A 20,474-nucleotide genomic window follows, 5' to 3' on the forward strand; every position below is an offset into this window, starting at 1 on the left:
TGAACTCTGACAGGCTTGGTGCTGTGACCACTTCCCTGGGGAGTCTGTTCCAGTGACTGACCTCCCTCTCAGTGAAGAATCTTTTCCTAATGTCCAATCTGAACTTTGAATCATAGAATAGTTTGGGTTGGAAGGGACCTTTGAAGGTCACCTAGTCCAACCCCCCTGCAGCGAGCAGGGACATCTTCAACTAGGGCAGGTTGCTCAGAGCCCCGTCCAACCTGACCTTGAATGTTTGCAGGGATGGGCCATCTGCCACCTCTCTGGGCAACCTGTTCCAGTGTTTCACCACCCTCATTGTAAAAAATTCCTTCCTTATATCTAGTCTAAATCTACCTTCTTTTGTTTAAAACCATTACCGCTTGTCCTATTGCAGCAGGCCCTGCTAAAAAGTTTGTCCCCATCTTTCTTATAAGCCCCCTTTAAGTACTTCCCCTGACGCAGCTTCATTCCATTTCCTCGTGTCCTATTCCTGGGCACCAGAGGAAGTGACTCTTTATGATTAGGACACAGCTGCAAACCACCATGTTAAAAATGTGTCTTGAATTGCATAGGACAGTCAGGATTGAACCCTAATTCCAGAAAGAAGAGCTGAAGGTCCATGAGACTGTTTGAACCTGGTACTTGGGACATTTTACAATCCTTAAAGTGAAGGAAATAAATGAAGCATTTTGAAACTTGCTTTGGAGGTCTAACCAACTTCTGATGCAGGCGAGAGAGTCTTCTGCCTTCCTGCAAGGAAACGTTTTGAGTGGCCTATATGTTTATTCTGTGATATCTGACAGCTGAAATGGTGCTGAGGCTAGAAATCTGGTCTTCCGTTTTTATCAGTGAAGAGCTCGCTTTGTGTATGAAGCTGCGTGTTTTGGATGAGTCACACCTACTGCTTTTTGTTTCTTGGCCTGTGAGGAAGCTGTCCTCACCGCTGTTAGTGAGAAACACTTGTGTTATGTGGATCATTGGGATAATCCTGTCCTTCTTGGCCCTTGGCTTTCCCCTGTTAGATTTCCCAGTGCCACACGCACATATGGTTGCATATTCTTAGCTGTATTGTTAACAGTACCCATTTTGTGTGTGTGTGTTTATGGAAAAAACAGTTGAAAGTCTGTTTGTATGATCTGAACATGTCCCCCTGTTCTTGTTTTGTGTTTGTAGCAGGCTATCTTAAATAGTGCTGAAAAGTGGTTTTAAATCTTGCTGTAAAATTGGCAGTAGAACAACCTCATGAAAACTGCAACTTACTTTTTGGAATGAAGTGGAAAGTTGCATCCTGCTTTCTTTGAACTGCAGACTGTCTTAAGGCGAGAGGATGAGCTTATGTATGGTAAGCTTCTGCTTACACAGCTGGAGGATTTGTCAGAAGTTGTATTTAACAACATGGCCCAGCTAGATCTACTCACGCTTGAAGACTCTACAAGAAACCTTCAGCTACGTATTTACTCTCAAGGATTGTCAGGCTTAAGATAGGATGTAGAGATACAAAATGACAGACAAAAAATGGACTTTGTTTTATTATAGTTTCATTTCTAAAGAGAAATAGTATTCTGTAGACTTCAAATCCAAGTCTAATGTTTCCTGATGGACGGGAGCATGCTGCTGTCACCACAATGGACAGGGGGTTCCCCGCTGCCTTCGTTGCCTTCTCTCTGAAGCAAACACTGAGCTTCTGTTGGGAGGTTTCTCTAAACATAGTGAGCAAGCTTCTGCTGTGCTGGCTGCTGGAATGACTCTCAATAGGATTAGTTTTGATGGATTTTGTTCCCTGAAGATTGTTAGTGTATTATCATCTTCTTAAACCAGACAGACACAACTAAAAGCAAGTAGAGGGATTTTTTTCCTTTCCTGTAAGGCAGAATTGCTCCTTTCATTTAGACTTCATGACATTCTGCATTGCATGAAGAGAAAAGATAATTTGAACTAAATTAACTGTCATTAAATTTGGGGGTGAAGTAGCTCTATTTCTTGGTGCACATATGCTAAGAGTAAACTTCTTTAAAGCTGAGATACCTTTTTTAAAAATCTCTATTTCATTTACTACTGGAATCCAGAAGAGCACTGAGAAAAGATTACGGTAGTTGATGAGGTTTTCCTGTACCTCAAAAAATGAAACAGCAGCAGAGGCAGGAGGAATGTAGTTCTTGGCTTTGCTATGCAGCAGTTACAACACTTAAAAAAAATTAAAAGGACAATATTGTTTTCAAATGGCAATGCTACTGTGTGCTGGAAAACTGGCCGCATTTCAGGGCATCTGTTGCGTTGTCTTTTCAGTGTTTCCAGTGGTCTCAAACTGCATCAAAGGTCTTGATTCTGAGCTGCTAGGTAGTGTTAGTCATGTCTCCCATTGGGATTGGCCACAGGTAAGAATATTTAGGGTCTGGAAGCACTTAGTAAGTGTGCTAGTGGATGCAGTTCAGTTTTGTGGATGTGTTGTTACATTACATCAGTATAAATGTTGTATACACAGGCATCCCTTTGAACTGGTAGGTTGCACAGAGCAGAGGACTTGGTTTGTAGCAGCATGGAAGATGCAAGAAATAATTTGCTAGCCTAAAAATAGCCCATGTTTTAATACACTTTTATGAAAATAAACAAGCCTATGGAGTTCTAGTATCAAACAAGTGACATGCTGGTACTAGAACTGTTTCCTTTTGCTTCCTTAATTGAGGAGAAGAAAGGGAAAAAGAAAATAAACTCTTGTTGCCCATAAACTAGAAAGAACATTTGCATAAAATGAGACATTTTCAAAGTAAAGGCCAAATGATGCTTGGTTACTTATGAAAGAGGAACAGCTTATTGATTGCGAATGTGATTGCCCTACCAAGGCCCTGCCCAGCTTTTCAGAGCTTGGTTCTGACCTGTTACATTAGGGTCTTACTAAGCAAAGCTTTTTGGGGAGAAGGAATTGTGCATGTTCATGAATCTATCTGTCAACTCAATCTATCTGCTGAGTTATTTCAGCAAATATCTATTTCTAATTTCTCACTTGTGGCTAACAGTGAGGAGTCTGAGAGTTATTCTGAAAATTACTGAATACATAATGTCTGTTCTCTTCCTCCTCTGTGAAATTTTAGTATAATAGCTATAGAGATAGTTACTGTCATGGAGTGATTTTGCTTTCCTTAGAAAAAAAGATGTTCTCCTCAATTTTTTGGTTTACAGGAGAAAGGATAAGAAAAGTGGAAAAATGGAAAACACTTGTCATCCCTAGCTGCTCGAGTCACAGAAGTGCCCATCAGGCTTTATGGATCTCCTCAAATGAAGATGAAAAAGATCATTCCTCTTCTATCTGTGAACTGTGCCGCTCACTGCCTTTGTCATTTAGACTATGGCAAAGTGCTTGATTGCCTTTTTTTCCCCTTAAGGTGTAGTAGCAATGTATATCATTGCAGAATGAGGTTGCCCATTCATTAAGGAGCACTGTGTATACAGTGAATATTATGGTGTACCTCATAGATTGCTATGCTGCTTCTGACTTGTCTCCCAGTGTAGTTTAAGGCACTGTTTTTGACAGATGAATAAGTTGCCTAGATTGGAGCTAGTATTCTCCTGTTTATCTTCCAATGGGATGCAGTAGTAGTGACTAGCAGTTTCTCCTTAGGGAAGTGCAGACTGCTATGGGATATACTACTTAAAGTCTTCATGACACAGACCAATCCTACTTCAGTCATGTAGTTTCTCCTGCTGAAGCCTCAAGAATGAAGGTGGCTCTAGACTTCATGTGTAATCAGTGAGAAGAAATGGGCATTTCCACAGCATGATTCAGGATTCCTCTGTTGTGCATCACTTTCTGCAGGTGATTCATTCTCTCTTTTCTACTGCATGTTTTGAAAAGGGAACTGCGGCTCACTGGTCTTCTATTTAGAAGTCCCAGATAGATGTCTGAAATTTGGCTACGGTGTCAGAAAGAGGGTCAAGCCGGTAGCAGCAACCTGTAAGCAGACAGGCCTGTGCTTTTTGATTAGGGTTTCTAACTGCTTTTTAAATTTTGAGAATTCAGTAGGCACTGAAAATCTTGGTTACAGTAGCACTGCCAGTCTTCAATAAAATTTATTGAATTTTGATGGTTGTACTGCAGGCTGGAGCAAACTTCTTCCCTTCTCTTATAGCTGAGACACAAACCACAAAACCTAGTTCTAAACATACTCTTTTTCAGGGACCTGAATACCTTTAATATTTTTTGCCTTGCTGGCAGGGTATAAAGCTAAAGGAGCTGCAATTGGATGTCAGTACAATCCTGAAGTCTCTGAATGTGTTTAAAAGAAGCATTTGTGTGGAGGCTCTCATGCAGCTGAAAATCTCAACAAGAATTTGGCAGAAATCTCAGTGTCGGAAGATGGCAGATTCCTGTGCAGTGAGATGTTTACTGGTTCACTGTTTTATCTTTGGCAGCTGCTTTTGCACTTGATATCTTCAGCTGTTTTTGAAGCTTTTACAAAGAATAATTATTCATTTCATGAAATGGATCTACTTTACCCACCCAACAGGGCACTGATTCGCATATTTCTTTGGCAACATCCCGTTGTTATCAGAGCTGTGTTCACTTTTGCAGGGTTGCATTCACTGGGAGGTTAGAACTTCCTGGGCCATGGTTTTATTGCATGATTTAGTGATGCGTGGGGTGACTGTTTTCAACGATTCCTGGGAAAACACTAGGGTCACCAAGCTCTTTGGGAGGTGGAAACAACCTGAGTTTTCCTGTTGTCTGCTGGCAGTGAGCGTTAATGTAGGTGCTTCAACAATCTTTTCACAGGAATATGAGCTATTGTACTGATGGCCTATAGATAGGCGGCAATTTCATTGTGTCACATTTCAAGCAGTGTTTTCTTATTACCAGGGCAGATTTCTGTAAAAGGCAGTAGTGAATGGACCGGATTTTAGCTCCCTACAAGGTAAAATTCCACTAAATCAATAGGACTTTCTCAGACATTGATTATGTGAGGTTGGGATAATACCTAAAGGTTTTGCTGATAGGATTTTTTTTTACGAGTTCCATAAATTTGTGAACAAGGTTTCACTGCAGGCTACCAGAGCATTTATTTTTTCCTAAAGTTCAGGTTAAGCACACATTCCGTAGTTTGAACGTGTTCACTTGCTCTCTGAATAAAGTGACACCTGAATACACTTGCATGCTGCTCTGCACCCATAAACCAATCATTTTGTGATGTGCTTCTGGATGCTTACATACGCATACCAGTTGTTCACTGGTATATGTGTTCACTCTGTTCAACTTCTGCATCAGTGCACAGCAGTACATTTAACCAGAAAAGGCTGGTGGACTTATGTCATTCCAGAGTTTAGAGCCCTAGTGGAGGAGAATATTTAAAATATATATTGAAAAATGGGACAGGGTTTATGGGGTGTATACAATATGTTTTATTATTCCAACTGGCATAATGGAGGGGGGGGAGCCTGGGCCAGTCAGAAGTCTTCCTGTTTGTTTTGTGTCCAAAGAATAGTTTAGAGTTATGCCTGTACTTTGCCCAATTGTTGAAGAGAGTTATATATTTATTTTCAGTGTTGCAGAGTATGAGCTAGAGTATACATATGTTCTAGTTAACTCACCGCATTTTTTTAGCATGATATTCTAACCTGCTTGGCCATTAACCTGGCTGGCTACCAGGAGAATTTTCAAACTGTTGACTCATATTGCTTCCATATGTAACTTAAACCACCTTTTCCCACAGTGGAGACAGCTTGAAGGTTAGCTGTGTTTTCAGGGCAGGGAACAGCATATTTTGAACTGAGTCAACACACATGAGTAAAGGAAGTAAATCTAAGCTATTATTAACTTTGGGGGGGGGGTGTCTAATCTCATTTTTGCTGAAATCTTTCCCAGTTCCAAATCAGGGAAGACCCACAGGGTTTTTTGTGCTCCTCTTCCCCGTGAGGTTTAGTAGTCTTCAGCATACATAGCCATGGCTCATCTTTTCATTTTTGCATCTTTGTGAGGATGGATCTTCACAGCTGCCATTACTTTTATGCCATCTAAGGATTTGGGGGCATGAGTTGTTCTCTGTGCATAGGACCTGATGTTTTGAGGATGCGACTACTTAAGTGAGAAATGACACGTAGGCTGCATGCCATGTCATATTATTGAGCACCTGTATATAGGTGGAGCCTATATGTGGTTGGAGCTCCTATTCATCGTTGGAGCCCGTGTTTTGTGTCATGCAGCAAAGAGGAGGGGTGATGGCTAGTAGAACTGCTCTGCAAAGTAATACAGCGTGGTACTTTGCAGTGTTGTCCCACTGATTTTGCTGTTGAGCCAGAAGGTGGCTTTGCACGCAAAAGCCCTGGCAACTCACAGTCCTACACCAGAGCAATAGCTGCCTCTGGCACATACAGCCCAGGATGCAGAGGAAGAGCCCTGGGACCCTGTATGGGAATGGAGGAGACCATGTTAGTAGGAAGGTGAAGGCAGAGGCAGCAGTTGTGTGAGACCTTGTGGGTTTGCACTCAAAAAAAGCCCCTGCTGAGTAGTGATACTTTTTTTCTTGCAGACTGCACAAAAAAGCTGAAGGAGGCTTAACAGGAGGGATTTTTCTCATAGGCTTTGATATCTATTTGACCTGTGGACCCTACTGATGAAGAGGCGATCTGGGATTAGTTCCAGTGTTACCACCATTATGGGAAATTGCATTCTTCCTCAGGCCCCTGTTTTCTCACTGTGATTCCCCCCCCTCCGCCCCCCAGTAGAGTGGGAGAATGAGAATACTGATCTTCCTCTACAGCATTTAATATCTATGTATGAAAAGCAGTATGTGGCATTGCTGAAATTCACCTACCTGACTCAGTTGTTCTTTTTTTTTTTTTTTTTAATGATCAAAAAAGAAAGTGAAGCTAATAAGAAAAAATAAAGTCTTTTGTATTGTAACCTTTGGATCTCTGTAGCCAAATGCAAGTGTTCCGCTCAGCTCAGGAGACATGAGCGCGTAGTTGAGCATGTACTTAAGCTTAACTATGTGAGTAGTGTGAAGTCAATAGGACTGCAGTGTTGAACAATAACACTTTTAGCATGTGCTTAAAACCCAAACCAGATGGATACGTGGCTTTTTTCAAAGATATGTGACTAACAAACTCTTTACTCCCAAATGTTTTATTTAGTGTTTCCATGTAATATTTATGCTTGTACTGGATGTTGTTTTTCAGCTGAAAATGCTAAAATACAGATTTCTTCTTGTTATATGATTTTGACTGCTTTGCTTTACTTCTGCAATCCCACCAGCCTTTATAAGGATGAATGCTATGATGGTGTCACCAGGGCCTGGCTCTGCTGGACTCCAGCTTGCAGAGACCAAATGTAGCCTTTGCTGAGAGAGAGGGCTCAGAAGACAAGAGAATATGGCTTCCCCCATTTTTTTTTTTTACTCTAAAAGGCATGTTGGAGTTTTGTACTGTAAAATTCTTCAGGTATTTGGATTAACTCTGATAAAATTATAGGTGGTTGTAAGGGAGTTTATTGTGCTTATAAATTGTAGTGGGGCTCCCTGTAATTTGTTGTAATTAATTCAAGAGTTCAAGGGCAGAAAATCAGGATCAGGTTGTGGCATGCCTTCCTTTCTTGCTAAAGCATGCCATTACTGGCCTTTTTATTTAAGGTTTAACTTTGAGTTTGCGGGTTTATTTGAACTTGAAGTATCCAAAAAGTATAATACACTCTTAACAAAAAGTACAAGTACAGAGGATGGACCTGTTGTGGTTGGGGGTTCCTTTTTAAATATAGAGAGATTGGTGGATACTGTAAAGCTGCATCTGCTGGCTAAGCCTCTCGTGGAAGGGAGTGCATGTTTTGGAAGGCTTGTGTCATGTCTGCGGGCTGCAACAAGGCCTGGGTGCGTGTCCGTGCTTGTGGCCCATCAGAAATGGCAGGAAAAGAAAAACACTCGCAGAGCACTCCTTTACAACCCAAGCTCAGTCTTTTGCTGCCAACAAGAATGCTGAGTGTGACGCTGTTATCTCCTGTCTAACTGCTAAGGGTTTCACTCACCATCCATTTAATACTGGACACCAAAGAGCCACAACACTTTGATACCAGGCTATATGGAAGCAGCTGTTTATACGTGAGAGGTTATAAAGCGTGTGTTACCTTCCTAAACGGTCCCATGTCCATTTGCAATACGTATATTCTTTTCTTTTTTGAATGCTCAATTTTCCTACAGAAATTTGACCTCATTGACTGATTCATGCCAGGAAAAAAGCTTATTGTTCCTAAAGTGCTCATACTTTGCATTTATATTTGAAATCTCCTGCCAGCTGTGTAAAGAATTGGTGGAGGTGGAGATCTGAAATTTTAATAGACTGTCTTTCGGGGAATGCATGCAAATGAACAACTTTTTAGTAGTAAACTGATGAAATAGCAGTGGTAAACAACAACTAAGCAGTGCAAAATTCTGATCAGGCTGGGTTTAGGTGCTCAAAGGTTTTCCTGTTCTAGTATCCTTAGCCAGGAGTTGACTGTGTAGCTGGACCTTAACCTTTGGAAGACATTGGCCTTTGGTAGGAACTTCACTGGTGTCCTGGTTTCAGCTGGGATAGAGTTAATTGTCTTCCTAGTAGCTGGTACAGTGCTGGGTTCTGAGTTCAGCATGAGAAGAATGTTGATAACACTGATGTTTTCAGTTGTTGCTCAGTAGTATTTAGTCTAAAGTCAAGGATTTTTCAGCTTCTCAAGCCCAGCCAGCGAGAAAGCTGGAGGCGCAACAAGAAGTTGGCACAGGACACAGCCAGGGCAGCTGACCCAAACTGGCCAACGGTGTATTCCATACCATGTGATGTCATGCCCAGTATATAAACTGGGAGGAGTGGGGGCGGAGGGAATTGCTGCTCAGGGACTAACTGGCAGGTTAGTGAGCAATTGCACTGTGCATCATTTGTACACTCCAATCCTTTTATTATTACTGTTGTCATTTTATTAGTGTTATCATTATCATTATTAGTTTCTTCTTTTCTGTTCTATTAAACCGTTCTTATCTCAACCCATGAGTTTTACTTCTCTTCCTGGTTTTCTCCCCCATCCCACTGGGTGGGGGGGGAGTGAGTGAGCGGCTGCGTGGTGCTTAGTTGCTGGCTGGGGTTAAACCACGACAACTGGTCAGATGCGGTAGCTTACCTTGCATTGTGTGCCTCATTGCAGCTCATAGAGCAAGCCAGCCATTGAGGCTGTGTATTATTTGTCGTTATGCTCACAAGTTGTGTATCAAAACAAATGGAAAGTGACCATCGTTGTAAAATTAGCCTTAGCCAAATCCCCTTTTCTCCCCTTCAGCTATGAACTGTTGCTTTTGAAGAGAGAGATTGAGCGAGGTGGAAGTAGGTGATACGAACTGTATTTTGATCTGTCCTCCGTTTTCAGTCCTACGTGTGAAAATGATGCTAACCCAGCATTGTTCTGTCTCATTAGGAAGGGGAAAAGGAATGACACAAATCTTTCCATGTATTTCATTTATTTTATTTTTAGTTTCAGTCATGTTTTCCATCCAGCTGCTAGAGGAAACGAGGATGTAGACAGTTGGATGCTGCTTTTGAACAGCCTCATTTCTCAGTTACCTGAAGCTAACCTTGACCTACCTTATAAGGTTGTTATGATCAAGGAGTTCCTACCCTAGAAACTGGCATGACTGTGTTTTTACTATTAGCATTGACAGTTTGAGCTTCTGAAGGAATTTCCTCCTGCATGTGTGACAAAGGCTCTTTCGTCTCCTTCCCTTTTTTTTCCTGGCAAGTCTGCTGATCTTTCTGAAGGTCTGTGACAGGGTGTGGTAGACTTGTTCTCAATAATACCCTTCCAAAAATATTACCCTTTAGTAGTAGAAGCACAGCCGTTGCTTTTTATATTCTACCACAAATCCCAGATAAATGGCTATTGTCTAGTACTGTGAAACATCAGACTTTCACTGGGAGAGAAGTTGATGAAATTCCAAAGGAGCAAGCTGGAGATGTTCTGTTTATCAACACCATCTAAGTTTTTTTACAATGGCAAAGACAAGGCCTTAGCACTGCGTTACTGACAATGACATCATCAATGTATGTACCTCTTTTTTTAAAGTGCCTTTAGATTAAGATGTGCTGATTGAATCCTTGCATCTAAAATGCGTTTCAGCATGCCCAAGCCCAGAAGTCGTAACACCGTCTTTGCCAATATACTGAACGTTGTATCTGAAAAGACCAGTCTTGTCTACCTGCCTGCCTTTCTTGCCATATAAAATCCAGCCCAAGTTTGCAGTCAGTTTTGTTGTAGTATATTGAGTGACCCACATGAAATAAGCAGCATCTAGTAAGTAGTGCTCTGGGTTGAGACTTGGGAACAAAACCTATATCTCCCAAATCTGTCTTGGTTTCCTGCCCAAGTTTACATGAGTAACTTCACCAGCCATGTGCCTCAGATACTCTATTTATACAATAAGGCTAATGCTCATTAGTACTATTTAAAGTGTGTTTTTCCCAGAAAAGCAACCAGTAAGAGTTAAGTATTATTATGATTGTCTCAAATATGTGATAAATAAATAAAAATAACCTTTTGGTCATTATCAATTAGTTCCTTTGATTACCCATTGAATAGCTGAGTCATTGGCTCATCTAACTCAAAGGCTGAGAAAACATGAAACACCCTGTGTTTAAAATAAAAACTGGGTTTCTCTTTAAAACATAGTATATAGATATCTGTGGAATCCTGTTGCTAAATAGTATCAGAGCCAAAATCATGGCAGATTTTAAGGTGCGAGGTGAACAGTAGACACATCAATATCAAAGCTAATGCTTAAAATAATTTTAGTAAACGATAAAAGGCCTCTGTTCTGGAGAAACTGCTTCCCCTGTGGGCAGATTATTGCATAAGTGTACATTGCAGTGTCTCTGTTCAGAAGTATATTACCATACTAAGATAAACCCAAATGAGCTGAGTCGGACTGTTGTTGTGATTCAATGAGACTTTTATTGTGTTCCTAATTTTAGAAGTTCATATTGTACTTAAATTGCAATTAGTTTTGAAGCTGGAAAAGAGCTGAAAGTCTTGCGCTAAACCACTTGTGCGCCAATCTGTTTTTCCTTTGAGTCTTAAAGACTTATTATTTTGGAGAATGAAACAGTAAAGCAGTTCTCTCTTCCTCCAGAGAAGAAGTTGAACCACATAGCTATGCAGTTATCCAATAGATAGGCTTAATGCCAAAAAGGTACCTAATGAGTTATAAAGAAGTTAGTCATGCCAGTAATTGCATCATTAGAAATTATTTTAAAGGCATTGTACCTCTTGGGTAGCTAATACATGTTTTGTAGTGGTTTGTGTATTTTCAGATACATTCAAGGTATATATTTGTTGGTATTGAAACTGTAATGTATTTATTCATACCGGCTTGAAATTTCCAGAAAAACACACCGATTAAAAAAAAAAAATTTTTTTTTTAAAAAGTGTTTCCTGCTGCACTAGATACAATGCATATATTCCAAACCCTTCCTGTCCCTGATGTACAGAGAAGGAAAGTAAACCCAGGGAAAAATAACAAAAATCAAGACCAATCACAGTACAGCATTCAAACAGTATTAAACCTTATTATCTTGATCCTGTCACCTTTTTGTAAGAACATACAGATCTATGTATGTGTATGAAATATATATTTAGTTTGTAAATCCCTGGGGCAATAAGCATTTTTTGTTTTGTTCTTGTACATTTCCTAGCAGAGTTGGATGCTGCTTGATTACTCAAGGCTACCGGGTCCAATAATATTAAGTAATTATTGATGAAGTATTTGCCCTGTGGTTCTTTGTGGAAGTCACTAGTAGGAAAATTGTGAAGATGCAGTGCACCAGTGCAATTACTCTGCAAAACTAACCCATATTCTTAGTTTTGTAAACCATCCTTTAATTTCTGTACAAAGATCTCGCTTCCATTATTGATCGGGTCAGGTTCTGCATAGCTTGTGGTATCTGAAACATTGGTCGTTGAAGAGAATGGAGATCAGTAAAATTAGCGTTGCTTTCTGCATATATAAAACAGCAACAGATGTTATACATCAGATAAACAGTGCTGATGGAAGGGTACAATGAATTCAGTGACACTGTACAAACACCCACGTTCTTTTTTTGAAGTGACAGGAGAAACAAACATGAATCCTGATCTTGGGAGGTCTATGCAGAATTGTATGGGCAAATGGAGTTTCTCTACATTTACGCAGCTGTAGCCAAGTCTGAATCTGGGTGTTACAATTAAATTTTAAACCAGTAACCTTATCTGCTGCTTACTAATACTACTTGTGTTTTTTTTCCTCTGATGTAGTATGGATTGCTAAAATGCAGATGTTGATTCTGGAGTTCAGATGTCTCATAGTTGTCCAGTTGCAGCTTATTTACTTTATAAAAAGTGTGCTTTTTGATGCAATACATGCAAATACACTTTTAATGTTTTCTGTGTTGGCTAAATAGAGTTGTGGGAAATGATATCCTTATAATTATGGCTTTGTTCAGACTTGTTGTCCACTCCCATTCCCCTTGGAATTAGCTACAGGCTGGCAAACTGTAGTAGCCTTTATTGTATTGAGTACACAACAGCTTTGCTAAAAATGTTTAACCCAAAATGAGCAATGAAGGTGAGTGATTTCAGCTTGGCTGTGGTGGTGTCTCTTCTGCCCTGCACTCCCCTAGTATGCCAGAATGGCTCTGTGATTAAAGCTTTGTAAGTCTTAATTTTGAATTTCTTGCCTTTTATTATTTGGGGGTGCAGATTGCAAACTTCTGTTCAGTTTCCATATGCTTTCCCAACTAAACCACCTAATAGGAGGCTTATGAAATGCATGTTTTTATCTGCTCTTCTGGAACAGCTTTCCTCAGTGAATCTATAGCTGAATCATTTTTAAAATGTTTGATTTCCCTCAAATTATAGATCTACTTTTGCAATCCAAGCGAACAAAGAGCAGTCTCAGCTAGCATAGTGACATAATAACAGCATTTAACATAATTTCAGATGGAGGAGCCTCAAATCCTTGACAGAATACAGGCCAATTTCTCCTCTCCGTTGGCTGGGCAGGGAGCCTGACCACAGTTTTGCAGCACGGCTGAGCCATGAATCTGTGGCTGGTAAAGCTATTAGAGCCTTCCAGCAGAGCTTCCTCCAGGGTATGCTCCTCCTCATCCTTGACAGTGGAATTAGCCGCTCCAGTTGGTTGGTGCCTTGTGAAAGGAGATGTCCCAGTTTGTGCCTTATGTGGCTGCAATGAGAGGAGATGTTAGGGGACACCTTGGGTGGGTGACCCTTGTCACTGTCAGTCCAGGGGTAAAGATGAAGCTGGTACAGACCGGAGGTTTCTGCCTCAGTCTTCTTCAGTTTATCTTGGCACTTCCATTGAAAAAGGTGTCAGAGCCATAGCAGGTGATTGCTTTTCAGTGTGTTTGTCTGTGAGAAGCGACAACTTTCTCCGTGAGGTTTTTCCTGAAGGATACACTAGTTAATGTCAGAGAGCTAATTATATACGTCTTTTGAACTCTTACTGCATGTCAATCTACAATATATAATAAATCCTAAACTTTTATTCTGCTAATGTGAGTAAATGCAATGCCGTACCATAATATTGTAGAATATTCCTATTAAGATTCTTAAACCTGACCTGTTTGACAACCAGGGTGAAACACCTGTAAATAGGCATCTTTCTCATAAAGTGGGTGCTGACTGCTGGCTTAAAACAATTTTTCTAAAAGTATTGGCAACTAAAATTGCAACTAAAACCCCACATCACTGTTCCTTTTGAAAGTCTTGGTCGTAATATTTGATACTACAGTAACTGCATTGACATCGTATTTTTGATGATGCTTACCTAAATAATTCTTTCTATGGTTTATATATAGTTTTGTGGGCACTGTGGTTGAAATCATGGCTCCACTAAAGCTGGTGACATTCTTGACTTCTATAGAGCTAGGATGTCACTATAAGATTTTACATTGTTTTGACTTTCACGTCGTCCTTAACTTTGTGTTTAACAATAGCTCTAACTTTATGGCAGATGTGGATTTTACATTTGTTCTGTTAAACTAGAATATGTAACCCATGCATGTATATGTAGCATTGACATAAATAGCCTGCTTTTGGTTTTACAAGTCTCGAAGACCAGATTCAGCAACTGGTCACCTGCATACTTGATAAAGCAGCTTACGTCAAGCTTGTATGAAAGCGTGTGTATTTTCAGAATTGGGATTTAGTCATTGCAAAGAAGTAGAAACAAGCTGATTTGTCTCTTGGACTGAGCAAGTATGAAACCTGGGGCTGAAGAACAGAGCTCAGGCTGAGAAGCTGTATGCTTTTTACACTGCCTCTCTCAGTCAAATTTCAAAATTCCCTGAAGTTTTAATCTTCATCAGGCTGTGTGAAAGCCAAATGTAAGCATTTTAAATGAGATTATATTTTTCCTGTTTGAAAATGTTCTTCTGCCTTTTGTAGGGGAGAGAGGGGAAAAGGAAGTTTTTACTACTAAAACCAGTAACCCAACAATTACCTTTTAAGCACACGTAAAAACTGTGAACTCTGAAGGGAACTTCTCAGACATGAAGAATATGTGCAGAGGCCTTCCTTCCCTGAGAGGATTTCTCTGCCCTGTGGTGCTTGTAGCCTCTCAACACCTCGCTGCCTTGAGAGTGTGGGTCTGGTCAGAGCGTTGGTGCTGTCTAGTGGCAAGTTATTGCATCTCACGTCGCTGATGGAAGTTAACTGAAGAAAAACGTAAAATGCTGCATTTGATTAATAGCCCTCAAAGCGTGTCTTGGGTTATGCTGGTTTTGAAGCACATAGGTATTTTCTAGTGCCTCCACAGGGAATTCAACAGTAACATTTGTGAGTATAGTTAAGGCAGTGCAGTCCCCGTAACGTGGGTGATGTTACAGTGGTTCTCCTTTCCTGTTGGGACCGGGAAGGTGACTTACACTCTAACTGAGACCAGAACAGTTTCTTTGGTATTCCCAAAGGTTCGAAGGTAAGGTCGGATGTGGTGTGCTGGTTGCAGCCGAGTCCAGTTAGGAGTTTACTGCCCCGAGTCTTTCTGACCGTTCTTCGCTGTCTGCCTTGCAGAGGTCGCGGTCTCAGAGACTGGCTGGCATGCTTGTGTACCATTTCTTTCTAACCCAGTTTATCTCAAGCAATTATTTTTTAAATCCATGCCATTTTAAGCGGATGCCCTTTGTGTTAGGGGGTGAGCAGGCATACAGCTGAAGGGAGCAGTAACCTCATAACCTGGTTCAGCTTGGCATATCTGGTCACAGCCTGAGAAACCTTTTTGCTGGTTTTGGGGGTTTCCTGACTTTGGTCACCCAGGTGCATCGGTTACTATCAGCAGGTCTGGGGGTTGGCACATTGAGGCACATATGGACTGAGGCTACACTGGTATACTACCTCTACCTTTGGGCTCAGACCTGATGAGGAGTTGCATGTCGGCTGAGAAGGAATTGTGTTTCATCTCAGTTGGGACGGGTTACATATGTCTGCACCAAAAGTTTAAGCTGATGGACGCGAGATCATTTTATCGCTCTAACTCAACTGTGTAAAAAAGCTGTCTCCACTGGACTTTAACCTGATATGCTGGAGGGACTGGTATATATCCCTGCTGCTTTGACCAACTCTGCTGTGGGTCTGGTCCAGTTCAGCAGATGAGAGGGATGCATAAATGGGGACAGTAACTTGTTAAGCTTTCTGTGGAAAGCTTCTTGTTTGTCTTAATCTACTCTATTGCAAATGTAAGGTGAAATGGGTGAGTTCTGTTGCTGTGGTTAAAACCAACATAGTTTGTCTTGTGATTAGTTACTGCAGATCAGGAAGTGCATGATATTAGAAGCTGGTTTTGCTTCATTTATGTGTCTAAATCATCCTTACAGATGAGAGATGCCAATTTAAAAAACTTTTATATGGGCCATAGTTAAAGTTATGTCAGTAGGCCAAAGTATATTGCTAAAATTCTGTTTCTTCTATCGAAATGGTGACACTGGAGCAAAAACAATAGAAGAAATAAGGAACAGCCTCTTTTTGTATTGGTGATTGCAAGGTCTTCAGTAACCTCTACAAAATCTGTGGAGGAAGTAATCCCCGCAGATGTCCTCCTTCTGTGTGGTCTAGGGAACACAGATTAGAACTTTTTATTTTCCTTTTCATCCACCTGGAAGCATTGCACATGTAGGGATCATATTGATTTGTTTTGGTAATGTGGAACTTCTGAAGCCAGGTACAGATCGCTGTTTAACAGCCTGACCTGTTTGTGGTGAGTTTTTCTTGCTTTCAGCAGTCTTTTTGTTCTGCAGAAAATGTACAACATATAGATGTTCTAATTTGTGCTCTTTTTCTGTTTCTAGGTATCAGTATTACCTACAAGTGAAAAAGGATGTTCTTGATGGCCGATTACTTTCTTCATTGGAGCAGGGAATTCGACTAGCTGGTTTGGCAGTGCAAGGTAAGATGATGTGACCTCATAGCCCTTTTCCAACCTTGGCTTTTTTGGTTTGTTCTATATGTTGTCTGGGCACTAACTAAGGCCTCATATGACTCCTACTCACAACAGCTGGGTTTTCTATTGATTTGAAAGCGCATAGGTAGATTGCTGTTGATGAAACACTCACACCCTCAGGGTGGGAGTGATGGACCACATCACAGTGTTCAGCTTTCCTATTTCTAAAATCCATGTAAGTGAGTCTGAACAAAACTCCAGTTCTTCCAACCCCAACCACGGAGTACTTTGCAGTAATGAATTTGCTTCACGTTCTCTGGTTTGAAATGCAATTACATCAAAGAGCATAACAGCAGCTTTAATTTTGCCTTTAATTAAAAACTCGTTTTGCTGTATAGTGTTATCTGAAGTATGAAAGAACACATGACCATAATTGTTATGTGAGTTATAAATTAATAATAAACTACTTCTTACAATGTGATTTTTATTCTGAGCCTCCTAAGGACATCAGTAAAAGTGGGATCATATAATGTATATGGACAGAGGAAGAAGCCCTATATTTGGAGAAAGTATGTTTCAGTCTATCCATGACTGACTTTGAGAACCTAAGGTAGAGTTTCAGCAATCATGCTCTGGGCATGTCCCCTCATGAGATGGAAGGGGGAAGCGTATACATAAATAGCAAACATGAAGATCTGATTCTTGAAAATTAAAGGTTCAGTGGAGAGTAATGCTATTATGATCTTTCTTAGGGCAGTAGAAATTCTGTTTTAGTATCTTATTTCTTAGGTAAAAATTGAAGAAAAAATGTTTCCTGTCAAATCTTGAAATGTTTTATTAATGAAGGAAAATATATGTATAAAATTCCATACTGAATCTTGCAATTTAAGTAAACGAAGTTTTTCTAGTGTGTAAGTTAGGGCTAAATAGATGCTGAATATGTCACTGGTCCAGTGTTTTCAAGCTTTTTCCTAATTTTGAGAGTGAGTCACTCTTTGTAATCAGTTTGAAGTAATCACTTTTATTCTGACTTTTCTACATATTCTATTACATTTCAAAGACCATTGCATCAAAATGCTGCACCTAATTTTGTTTGCTTTGTTCCTGACCTTGTATTACTCCCTTTGTCCTTTGCATGTGATGCAGCGAAAGATATTTGAAATACTCGTTTCTTTTAAACTTACAGACTCTGTTTCATGTCCATTTTGATTTCTTTCTGTTTATGTTAAAACATAACTCTGAGGTGAAAACAAAATGAAACTGCATTTTTGGCATCCTGCAATATGTGAAATTGTCTAGAAGCTTTGAAAGAATGTTTAGATAATATGATTTATGGTGGGGATTTCCAACTTCTATAATATGAGAATCTTGTAGATGGCGTTTCATCCAGTTCAATTAATATAAAATAAAATCCTCCTAGCAAGATATTCTTTTGATATAAGCTGTTGTATATTTAACAGATAGATAAATATAGGCTTTGTTTTGTATTTTTTAATGTAGTTTAGCCTTTAGGAAGCATTTTCAAAACTCCACAGTTTCAAGGACATTTAGACAAGAATCCTCAGCCCAATATATGAGTGAATATGAGCATGGAGATGAGTACCTCTTAAAGAGATGTAGAAGAAGTAGAAAGGTGGGGGCCAGTCAGTTAAACTGACACAGTGCCTGTACTGCTAATATTGGCTGCAGAAGGATAAGACCTTCCCTCCCTACCCCAAGCCATCCTGGTTGTTGACAATCTTTAATAGAATTGTCTCGTGGATTTTAACCTCCCAGGCTGTAAAATTAAGCATCTCTTGTACAGTTGTGTAGAATTGTAGCAGAGATAGGTTAAATTTTTCTTTTTTTTTGCCTGGTCTGGAAACATTGGAGAAGCAAAAGTGTGCACCATTTTTAAAGAGGCTGAGCAATCTCAGCCTTGTTAGATGGTGGTATTAGTTCATGAAGGCTACAGAAAGAGAAACTCTTGTACTCCTGATGATTAAGCATTGCAAATGGTCATAATATTAGGGATCAAAAGAGAGAAATTACTTGTTGGCTGTTATTTGATCTGTGGTAATAACGCTTATTTTCAGACCTCCATGTTAAAAGCTAAAGTACAAGCAGAAATCTTTGTGCTGGGTTGTGGCTTCAGAGAGGACTCACCCACTTGAAATTAAGCATCTGTGCAAAGGTCGAGTGTGGTCTTAACATGTGTGGAAAGTGCTAAAATGAGTAATTGTGTTGTTTTTTCCAGCGGATTTTGGAGACTATAATCAGTTTGAATCTCATGACTTCCTCCGAGAATATGTCTTGTTTCCTATGGTGAGTTCCTTCTCCCCCTTTTGTGGTCTCTTATGAATAATTTCTCCATGCCTCAGTGATGGCCTTGTTGATAACAGAGTAAAAGCACTAGTGCTGAACTATTAATAGTGGAAATAAACTTTGCTCCACAAAAATTGCAATATACTTGATTGTATCTGAATGAATATATGCTGTGGAAATTCCACCCTTTTTCAGTTCCTGTTAAGCCCCCAATAGGAATAGGTGTCAACAAAAGAAATGTACTTCTTTGAATCAAAAAAGAATTTGCAGCTTTTAAAAAGGTGTATATTAGCAGTACTGCAGTACTAGTAACATGGCATAACAAGGGGATATGAGGGCTGCTGATGTAGTAAATGTGATGTCACAGGACAAATCATGCAGCCTTTCCTCAAGAGAACGTGAATTTACATCAACTGACTATTAGACTGAAGTGAAGTGTGAATCAGGTCATCTCAAAATGTTCTCCAGGGACTGTGCTGTAAATTTGTTTTAAATTTACATTGGAAACTAGCGAATAACTTGAATGCTGAGGGAAGTGGTTTAGGTCACTAACGATGTTAGAAACTCTGGTGACAAATGCCAAGCTCGTGCAGTCCATGACACTGAGCCTTTCTGAGAGGATGGCTTAGAGGAGGGGGGGGGGGGAAAGCCTGCTGAGGTTAAGGCTGGCTTTATCTTGGATGAACAAGTCCATCAGCACAAATCTTGAGTGTAAGCTTCATAAAATGTGAAAGATCATGGAATTCTTTCTAACTGGAAAAAAAATTTGGAAGTAGGGTGGGGTTCCCATGCCCTGAGTGTAGCTGCCTAGAAGTTAAAGCATCTGGTTTCCCTCTGCAATTAGTGGAGCGGTAGAGGGAGAATGATTCATCTCGCTGTAATTTGAAGGCTTGGGAAACGCACTTCCAGAAGCATTTCATCCCATTTACTGGTGCTCTTTGTACAGAAACTGCAGTGGATAGTCCATTCTCAAGTCCAAAAAGGTGACACCTGCACAGTGTCTTGAAGTGAAAGTGCAATTTTGAGCTGGTAGACAGAGTTCAATACTGCCTGAAAAAGAGAGTCAGCAGGAAGAAGGGGAATTAATGTATAGAGATCTGAATATGCCTTGTATAGCTAGAATGTGGCTTCAGTATTGACCTTTCACTAAGAAACTTCTGTTAGCCTGACTAGTGGAGCAGGATTTCTTTGGTAGGCTGCCTTCACCTATTAATAAGTAATTGGTGATCGTGTGCATAGTTGATGGCTTATGAAGTTGTGTAAGATAGCCTAAGTGGGAAAGAAGATGACTGCAAATATAAACAGAGAAATGCGTTGTCAAGCTGGCACTTTGTAGATTACTGAACTTCTGCAAAGTTCTTTCAATATATTGATACTATTTTTCTATTCAGAAAAAAAATAGGGGATGGTTTAGGCCTCTAGATGAGCTTTAAGGTGGTTAATTTCTATGTGGTTCAGCATTTTACTCTTTGGGCCCATCTCCTAGAACTTCCATTTTTGAGTCAGCTGCCTACATCATGTTGTGGTCAGCTCTCTTCTGTTTTGCATGTGCTCACTTTGTGGTATCTTGCCTTTGGTCCATGCTACTATTGCTAAATTTAACAAGATCAGCAAAGTGTCTGCTTCCTACAGTCTTCAGAAGCCTACTCTTAAATCAACTGTTTCTCTAGACATTTCTTTAACTACTTGTCTTTGCTCTTCTGGGGAGGAGTGGATAACATAATAGTAAATATTTCACTGCAAGTCAGTGACAGTTGCTAAGTG

General features: G+C 40.1%; 1 protein-coding gene across 1 annotated transcript in view; it reads left to right on the top strand.

The window, feature by feature from the left end:
• PTPN14 (protein tyrosine phosphatase non-receptor type 14) overlaps nucleotides 1-20,474 on the top strand; it is a 124,276-nt gene that overhangs the window by 63,207 nt on the left and 40,595 nt on the right. The window contains exons 4-5 of the mRNA XM_052805415.1: nucleotides 16,315-16,412; nucleotides 18,643-18,710. Coding sequence (XP_052661375.1) covers nucleotides 16,315-16,412; nucleotides 18,643-18,710 — 166 coding nt within the window. The remainder of the gene's footprint in view (nucleotides 1-16,314; nucleotides 16,413-18,642; nucleotides 18,711-20,474) is intronic.

Source organism: Harpia harpyja, chromosome 13, assembly GCF_026419915.1.
Source record: "Harpia harpyja isolate bHarHar1 chromosome 13, bHarHar1 primary haplotype, whole genome shotgun sequence".
NCBI lineage: Eukaryota > Metazoa > Chordata > Aves > Accipitriformes > Accipitridae > Harpia > Harpia harpyja.